Raw genomic sequence first — 10307 nt, forward strand, 5'->3', positions numbered from 1 at the left:
CATAATAAGACTCGATAATTATTGGAAAGCAGCATAAAAGCTCATTACCTTGCACTTGCACCACCCTGCGAGATTCATCAGTATCCTAATAAATTGTTTGCGAGTCGTAGTGTGAGGGCCACACACCATGTCATCGCATGACTCTTAAGTTTACATCGATATGATGGTTATTTTGTCAATATCTGCGCATAAAAGCGTGTTCACCAACATTTCTCGCATAATTAATTTTACCTACACAAAAAGATCCCACATTGCCTAGTGTAGGCTATTTAGATTTGTCGACATTTGGAAAGTTTAACGACTTATGTTATTTTTCCATCAGGACTGTCATGACATTTTTTGATCGCGACATGTATTTTACTCGCAAAAAAAGGTTGGATGGAAACCTGGTCAGAGACATGGATTTAATGAGCGTAACAAACCCCCTCATAAACGCGCACGAAAGCAGGCACGCATACAAGAACGAACACACAAGTTGCACGCGAGCGCATCATTGTACGCCCATAAACGCAGCCTCAGACACACCCCCTTCCTCAGAATGCTTCAGATAAACCACGAGAGCGCACTGAATTACTGCGTGAGGACTGTGATGTGGACAACATGTAGCACAAGATGCAAAGATGGCATGATTATTATAAAGACTATATAAGAGATACAGATAGGCTGAACCGTACAGGAGAAATGGATTGATAATGTAGCCTACAGATGATGGAAGCGGATCATTGGCGAGAGGGTAAGATGAGATCCACTCCTATTTGATGATGGAATTAAAACTCTTCCTTTTCCTCTGAGTACGGCCACAACATATTGGTATATTTGAGTGTGCGATTACCTCTTCCAATGATGTCATCGATGCTCAAAGACATTGGGTCAGCTTGGGTAGGATGCGAGCGCAGTGAGCAGGGCCGTGCCGCATCAATAAACGAGGAAAAAGTGTGCTTCAGATCGCAATGATAAGAAATCAAGCCCTTTTAAATGTAGCAATCTGATCATGACACTATTACAATATGCGCGTATTATTGTGAAGACGCATTTCCCCACAGTTGTCTCTGTAGAGTAGATGTTTACTTTTTTTAAACTAACGTGGAATATATGTTGAATTTACGTCTGTGCCCAGTGGGAAAGGGCTATTTTCTCACACTGACAGATGGCCATTTTCAGATGAGACTATACAAACAGAGTAGGTCTTTCATGATTCAACATTATAATGTTAATTGTCTTTCTAGATATCTGGATGTCAGCAACATCAAGATTTTCAAAAAGTTACAAATTCCAAAGATCCACAATAGTTTAGCTCAAAGATGTGTTTTATTTTTTCATTAAGAGCCTCTCTGGATAAATAACTTGTTTAACCATAACATGAGGCCCACTTTACATACCATTTTTGGTATGGGGCACTAAAGCAGCTCCCAACAGGGTATTTAATTAGCTAAGTAGTTCTTTATTGTAGTTCTTTATTCAAACATTGCTCACATGTCTTTTGTAAAAAAAAGAAATTGCTGTCACTGTGATGACTTACCCTCTAAAAAGGACATTTAATGCCTTAATCAGCATGAGAGTGCCATGTTTCGATGGACAATGGCATAATAGCTGGCATAATGTTGGAACAAGGGTATGATTGTACGCACGCGCGCGCGCGCACACACACACACACACACACACACACACACACACACACACACACACACACACACACACACACACACACACACACACACACACACACACACACACACACACACACACACACACACACAAACAAGCATGTATGCCAATTTACCTACTTTCTGAGTAATACTGTATATTAATAATGAATTCTATCCTCTAATTCTATTTTGGGTAGCATAGCTGACACAGATGTCAAATTGATTAGAGAATATTCATGCTTCAGTGGAAATTTGAGCGGTGGCCATCAATAAGACATCTGGATATTTATGAAAAATAAATAATTAGGAACATTTCTCTTGTCAAAAAAGATGTGGTTACACTTCATCTTACAGTCTGCCACAATATTTATCAGGTATTGTCTCAGAAATAACATTTTAAAATAGTAATAGCATTATAATAATCCAATAATTATATTTTGTTCATTTAAACAAACACACCAGTGCATATGTATTTTGATACCAAGTTGTTAGCAATTGTATTACACTAAATGTTACGATTTAAAAAACAAACATATTTGCTGAATGCTGAAATCTGGTTTGAAAATCTTAATTAGAAGATGAATCAGTGACTGTAACCATGGTACATTATTTAATAGTGTCCGTAGGTCTGGTAAGGTTGGGATGGCTGTTTCAAAATATGATATTTAGGTGTGTTGTGGAGACATGACGGGGGAGATGGTTGGTCAGTCCTATCAACTCAGGATGAACAGATGGTATCTCAGGGTTAGCTCATGGGCAAGAGCCAACAAGGGAGCCTCTCTGTATGTCTCTCTGTCATGAAAATATGCTTTAAAAGTCAAACGGAAAAGCATTAGAAGCAAGTTCTATGTGCAAAAATATAAAAATGAATGCTAGTAAATGTTTGCACAGTTTGAAACATCAATGCTTACATACTCCCTTATTCTTGGTTTTAAACAGACACTATTTCTCCATATAAACAGTGGTGAACTATACACCTTTGTTTATTATGAAGTACTGTTGTTTATGATATGAATGGCAAGTTATGTACTAGTGAAATGCCCTGTGTGTACTGCAAGCCACTGTGCCTCTGTATCTATTCTGTTTCAATGAATTAAGTTATCTTTCAAAATCAATATATTGTGTGAAAGAAAGAGTCAGTGATCATTCTACAAATCAAACCATTCGCATCTTACATAGCCTTTTTTTATGGATTGACTGTCATCTACAATCAATGGAAAGGGATTTATTTACTGAGGAGTTGCCCTTCACTATTATACTTTTTGTGTGTATGCTTTGGGATCCTTACACAATCATTCCCAAAGTGCTTGAAACAAACTATTGAATTATTCAGTGTGGTTTAGTGACTCCTTTTCTCTATAGAGTGAATGATTACAGTTACAGTGTAGCGCAGTTTTGCACTCTTTTCATTACCAAACTTTGTATGCAAGATCTAACTAAGAGAGTCTGATTTGAGATTAAAATACAATACTGATTAGGTAACTATCTCTCTGTTAGATAGGCAGTACTTTCTTGAGGGGAACGTCCACAACGTCCATTATATCTCTCTTTAAAATTTTATATTTATGGGCCTTGTGTATATTAGTGTTGTGTCTCGTGCAAGAGAATCATCTTCGATGTACTGAAGATAGTGTAAAGCATCTTGGCAATATGATGGGCAGTAAATTTCAAATGTCCCACTCTCCTAAAATTACAACAACCTTTGGCAGGGATTTGAGTTCTTTAAATCAAGACCTTGATACAGAGCACACTGCAGAAAAGGACATCACAGCATGCATGATACAATTCAATCCACCAGTTTTTTTCTCAAGCTGTGTGAAAATCCACAGATAACAGATGCTTTAGTAGATGTGAACTTTTCCTTCTTTTTATTGGATCCGGAAGGAGATAGGCCATAGGTCTACAGTATGGAAGATAAACCTACTGACTTATTATCATTATATTATTTATGTTGGTAATCTCCGTCATCACAACACCTTAATGTCTGTGTAGAACCGTTACGTTGAAAAGAAAATGTGTATGTGTGTATGTTTTACTATGGATCTAAAATGCTTCTCTATCTTTCTTTTCTCAGGTCATATTGATCTTGAATCAATCTGAAGGGGGAGATCGGAGGAATCCCTCTAAGATGACACGCACAGATCCCCCTGATATACTGGTATCCACTCTGTATCGGGACATCAAATTAAACCCTATCACTGGGCACTCTCAACAATGTGACTCGCAAATGATTGACAAACTGGAGCGACATACGGAGACCATCAACAAAAGACACTGCCGTAGCTTTGACTTCCTCGAGTCATTGGACGACCCACAGTCCTTTTCTGCCTCAATGGAATACCCTTACAAGAGGACTGAGCATCAGGGGGTGCATAAAGAGGTGACCTGGAATGGCCTGGATCATCCAGGACACCTCCGTTTCTCCTCCCCTGATCTGTTTAACACTAGACTACCACCACCACAGCATGCTAACCCAGACAAAACCAGTCAGGCCGTGAGGTCAGATTCAAAGAAGAGGACTAGATCTAAAAGTGCCCCCAGAGTCAAGACCACCTTTACCCCGGGGCCCATTTCAGTCTCCCTACCAGCAAACAAGATGGGACGAGATGTCTCACAGGCTGTACTAGACCCTCTAAGGACATCTGAACCACACCGGGACTCTTACACCTCTAACCGGGCTTTTTTGAACGAAGTACACCCTATAAAACTGCAACCACGCTCTCCCCTCTATGTCTCGGACTGTTTCTCCGAGGTGAGCAAACAGGATCAGCCTGCCATCACTCCTCATGTCAGGTGTCGTGTTGATATCAAGCCAGATGCGGCAGTCCTGCAGCACACAGCCAGGAGGTCTCAGAACATGAGGACTGAACATCCCTGGCAGAGATATTCCTACTCCAGTCAGAGTAGAGGTCTGTCTGTGCCACGGCAGGTACGGACACCCACACCAAGCGAATGTTACAGTGGTGATTATAGACAAGCATATCAGTACACTACCTGCATGACCCCCAGCTACATTCAGCCAGTAGACATGCGAAGGGTGCCCTCCCCTATAATGCCAAGGGAATACTTGTCAAGGGAGCAGAGGACTCTCTCAAACCCCAATATACCAACTAAATTCTTCTACACTGAGGATCCGACTAGATACCCTGTCCATCCGTCTGCTAGAGCGTACTATCAGGATGATAATTCCAGCCTCACCAGCCAAGGTAGTACTCTTAATGGTCAGTATATGCATGATCCACGGACTCGCTGGGTTCACACTCTCCCAGTCCGGCCATATTACACAGAGCAACACATGTCCAGCAGAGACCCTGGGCAGGCTGTCTATACCAGACCTTACTCCACAAGTGAAGCAGGGCCATACTTTGCTCAAACACCACAGGCAAGAGCATACTATGGGGAAGATCCCAGAGCATATCCTTGTCAGTCAAATGGCTCCAAGGTGTTCTACAGCAAGCCGTACAACCCCCCAGCAGGACAGTATATTCCATACAAGGCGTATCACACGGAGGGCCGTCAACAACCACAAATGTCCCAGGCTTATGCAGATGACTGGTATCGTTCAAGTATATCTGGATACTCAAACCAGTCCTCTCAGCTGACACCACAGAGAGTAAGACGAGAGCCAGTAATGTCCCCCTGGTTTGCAAACAGTTATGTGGAGCCAACCAGACTGGTAGCAGAAGTCAGAAACCATTCCAAATCCTGGGACAATATTCTTTATCCTCATCATGACAGGGAGCAAGCAGTACCCCGTGGACGCAGCTATGAGAATCTGTTTTACCAGGGGAGACATCCTCTGTTTCCTAGTGATACATCACAACCAGTTATACTCAATCTATCTTGTTCACCAAGGCGCTATGCTGCCCGGTCCATCTCTGAAAACTCCTTAGAGAAAGGACCAAACAATCCTGGAAGGAACACTAAGGCTGGGCTATGGTTTGCAACTCCTGAGATCACGATAACCGACAATGACATACGTGCACGCAACCACAAACAGCGAGATGTGCGTTCAGCCAGCTGGGATGCACTGGATTGTGAAAAGGCACCGACTCAAAATGTTCTTCATCATCAAGAGCAGTCATCTGAGTCAGCAGAACTGACCAAAGACAGAAAACACAAAAATTATTCCCTGCAGCAGAGCCTAGAGCAACTGGACGAGCTGCTAGCTGATCTTGTCATTGATTACAAACCACCGACCAACAGGAAGCCTAGTCAGGATCTATTGAACCAAATAAAACAGTTGATTAGTGAGGATGATGAAAAAGGAAAGATAAAATCTTCGGGCCTAGAGAGTCTAGGAGGTCTAGAGAGTATAGGACCTCTCAACACACCACCCTCCTCCACTAAAACCAGCCCTGACACTATCAAAGACCCAGACAGTGGGTGTGATGGCTTACAGAGCTTACAGAGGAGTCCAGAGGAGATCTCCCCAGACCACAGCACAGACGACAATGACACCATGATGTGTGCCAACAGGAAGTGCAAGCGGACAGAGACCCTGTTCAATGCCTGTCTTTACTTCAAATCCTGTCATAGTTGCTACACCTTCTACTGCTCCCGGAACTGCCGTCGGGATGACTGGGACAGCCATAAAGAGAACTGTCTGTATGGACGTATCAGCAGTGTGTGCAGACACATGCTGAAGTACTGCAGAGAGAACTCTGAGATCCATAAAGTCTTCTCTCGCATTTCCAAAGCTGGCTACCTTTCCAGAGGGAGAGGCATTCTTTTCCTGGGCTTTGCTAACCCAGGGACTGCTGACAACTTCCTGAAGGTTGGGCTTGAGAGCCTCGTCATGTCCCCCACATATCTGTCTCTCAGAGAGCTGGACAGCTTCAAAGACAACCTGGGGGATTACTGCAAGGACCTGCAGCAGGCTGGCAATGAGTATGACCCCAATGAATGTTTCCTCTTGAATGTATCCATAGCTGTTGGTGAACTAGTGCCTAACAGACCCTCACCAAGAGTCCAAACACCAACAGTCCGAAAATATGCAAAGATTTCGTTGGCCTCCTCCAGCCCAGATAAAAAGGTCTTCAAGAAGGAGAGTGACATGGAGACACTCATTCTGACCCCGCCTCCAGGCACACCTGATATTGACAAAGAGGGAAAGGAGGGTATGAAAGCCAGAGAGATCTGCTTTATCAATATCCAACGTGAGCTTAGGACCAGGGGAGTCTTCCTGCGTCATGAGTATCCCAAAATATACAATCAACTCTGTGAGTTTGTGGAGAGCAACAAGAGATTCACACCCACTACCATTTACCCCATAGATAAGAGAACAGGGAAGCAGTTCATGTGTATGATCATGGCTGCTTCTGAGCCCAGAACGCTAGACTGGGTAGGCACCCCCCATCTCCTGGATGATATTATATAGTACTGTACTGTGCACCTCTGATGTCACCTATATGTACATGTAGATACATGTAATTTAACAGATATTTATGATGAATGTTTGTAGATACATATGTATTTTACATCAGAAAGGAATATTGTTAATAAGACTACCGTTATTAATGTTTGCATTAATGTTTGTCAATCACTAAGAATGATTAAAACAATGTGCAGGAAAGTGTTGACTGATGTTACACACACACAAACAAACAAACTATAATGTAACACTTTATCATTGTCGGTTTTTGTTGCAGTAGCGTTGTTTTTATCCTGTTACACTGAAAATAGCTTGATCTGCATGTAAAATGGTCATACTGTATTTACAAGTCATTATTTTGTTTTTAATCCCTGTTTAGACAAGGTACTGTCTGTGTTGATACCACATGAATTGGGTTGGGTTGTCAGGCACAAATAATTCACAATTATCTTGAAAAATACCACTGCCTGGCTGAATATAACTGAGGGAGGAACTGCTATTCAGAACATTTCTAAAGCAATCTAGATTAAAGCTACAAAGCATCATTTTTCTCCAAATGTAGAGCTCCACTAGTGTTCTACGTGTTGAAGCTGCAGCTGTAATATATATACAAAAAAAATACTGACAGTTGTATTTCTGCACATGCTTCATTATATCCTGAAAATATTTGAATATCAAAGTATGTCTTGAAATTGCTGTGCTGTGCCAGTCTGGGTATACATCTTAGTTAAGATGATTAATATCACTGCTGATAATAATGCTTTCATTATGTCTACTTATGGATAGAAAAATCAGGTGTCTACACCTATGCTCTGAATCCCCTCCCCCCTCGAGTTTTGTTTTAGGCATTAATTGCATCCTCTTTATCACTTTATTAACATTCTGTTGATTCTACATTGTTCAATTCACTGTAACACGCTTGATAACTTGTTAGATTGTGGCCTTCAGTAGAACATGCATTTGACAGAAAGCAATGTGTGGACTTCTTTTGTAAGGCTTGACTCTTGACTGTAAATGAATGTGGTGCATTTGCTTGACATTGCAAATGAATATTTACTTTGCTTAAAGCATGTTATTTATATTCAGGTATTTTAAATATTGATTATGCTTATGAAAAACTGACAATAGTTATAATAAACTGACATTTAATTATTTGAATTGTAATATTGTGTTTAAAGAATAAAATGCTAGTACTATTATTTTTTGGTTGAGAAAATACACCTTCCTTCTGGCATACATATTTATGGTATAATTAACACATTTGTTGAAGAATATACATTAATATTCTATACCGCCTAATGTATTTCATACCTTTAAACGAACACAAAAATGCAATAAAGAGAAGAAAGAGAGCAACCTTCATATTTGAACAGTAACATATTGGTAATGACAAGCTTGAGCGTTGAGCTGCTAAAAGCTTCTATTGCACTTGAACATAAATTATACAGAATGTCTACTAATGCATCTAGCTACACAGCACCGAAACGAGCATGTTAAATGTCCATTGAAAGAGCCTGAAAATCTAAGGTTGATCTTTTACATCATATTTCCCCCTGCTAGATGTTACCCAATTTTCTATTTTGTGATGTTTATAACCCATGTATAATAAACACAAAATGAAGACTGACCCTTCTCTTTGCATTTGTATTCTAGAGTAAACCATGTGTAGCGTGGTTCATTCTGCGTTGTGTACTTTTAATTAGGACGCTGCCACAACTGACGGTCTGCTAGTTGAATTATTTTTATTTGCCCTGCACACGAAGAGACAACACACATTATGTTAACCCATGGCGCAGTCCTAGCTCTCAGGCACCTTGCTAGCCGAAGGTCAGGCAAAAGAGAGCGTCAAAAGGAAATAACATGTGCTGCGTGCACACATTCAATGCACAACAGCACACCATACAATACAATACAAGTAAAATGATACAGAACATAATTCGGACAAAATAAAAGACATACCTGCACACGAAGAGACAACACACATTATGTTAACCCTTGGCGCAGTCCTAGCTCTCAGGCACCTGTGCAAGCACATGGACACTCACTCAAACACTGCCCCAAGTACTCACAAGTTACAATAGATACCCTAGTTAGCGAGCTTTGTGAAACTTGTTAACATAAATCTTTATATTATCCACATTGTAACAAACTTATGGTAGCATAACAGTACATTGTGTAACATTATGACGTTTTATATTAAACAATTTCGGAGCCAAGGACAACATACCTTGCTAGCCGAAGGTCAGGCAAAAGAGAACAATAAGGGTGTACGGAAATACAGATAACCAGCGATGGGCCAAACCAAAATATACAAAACCTTTACAATCACATGTATGTACAATATTGATATGAAAAAGTGTTTGTACACCAAAGAAAAGCATTAGCTATGCAGCTGTAATTAAATAAAAAAATACACTGAATTATTATTATCAAATTATTAACATCCCCTCTTGACCTGGCCTATTTGAATTGGTCCTTGTGTGCAATTTGGTGCGTAATCTAGGGGAACAACATCACACTGCTACATTCACCCCCACTGTTTTACACTAGATTATAGGCACAAAACAAAACACATTACCTCGAAGGTAACTGTTACGGCAGATTTCCTCCTCTTCGTCAGAAGAGGAGGTGTAGGGATCGGACCAAAACGCAGAGTGGAAAGTGTCCATGTTTTATTCACAATAAACTGAACACTACACGAAACAAAATAACAAAAGATAATCTAACCGACAACAGTCCCGTGTGGCTCGAACACTGACACGAAATACAAACACCCACAAACAACACGTGAAACCCCGGCTGCCTAAGTATGATTCTCAATTAGGGACAACGATTGACAGCTGCCTCTGATTGAGAATCATACCAGGCCGAACACAAAAAACCCAACATAGAAAACACACATAGACAACCCACCCCAACTCACGCCCTGACCATACTAACTAAATACAAAATAAGGGAAAATAAGGTCAGGAACGTGACATAACCCCCCCCTTAAGGTGCGAACTCTGGGCGCACCACCTAAAACTCTAGGGGAGGGTCTGGGTGGGTGTCTGTCCGCGGTGGCGGCTCTGGCGCGGGACGTGGACCCCACTTCAAAAATGTTTTTGTCCGCCTCCTTAATCGCCCCCGTGGCCTTTTATGAGCGGCGAACCTCGCCGCCAACCTTGGCGGCTGGCTGGCTCTGGCGGATCCTGGCTGGCTGGCTCTGGCGGATCCTGGCTGGCTGGCGGCTCTGGCGGCTCCTGGCTGGCTGGCGGCTCTGGCGGCTCCTGGCTGGCTGGCGGCTC

At 41.6% G+C, this 10307-nt stretch overlaps 1 protein-coding gene across 1 annotated transcript; it reads left to right on the forward strand.

The window, feature by feature from the left end:
• The first annotated feature begins 535 nt into the window (after positions 1 to 535).
• LOC139545472 (apical junction component 1 homolog) lies at positions 536 to 8647 on the forward strand. The gene is made up of 2 exons (XM_071353263.1): positions 536 to 733; positions 3721 to 8647. The coding sequence occupies exon 2, from the start codon at positions 3775 to 3777 to the stop codon at positions 7024 to 7026; it is 3252 nt and encodes a 1083-aa protein (XP_071209364.1). The 5' UTR covers positions 536 to 733; positions 3721 to 3774; the 3' UTR covers positions 7027 to 8647.
• Positions 8648 to 10307: the final 1660 nt, after the last annotated feature.

This window comes from Salvelinus alpinus, chromosome 19, assembly GCF_045679555.1.
Source record: "Salvelinus alpinus chromosome 19, SLU_Salpinus.1, whole genome shotgun sequence".
Classification (NCBI taxonomy): Eukaryota; Metazoa; Chordata; class Actinopteri; order Salmoniformes; family Salmonidae; genus Salvelinus; species Salvelinus alpinus.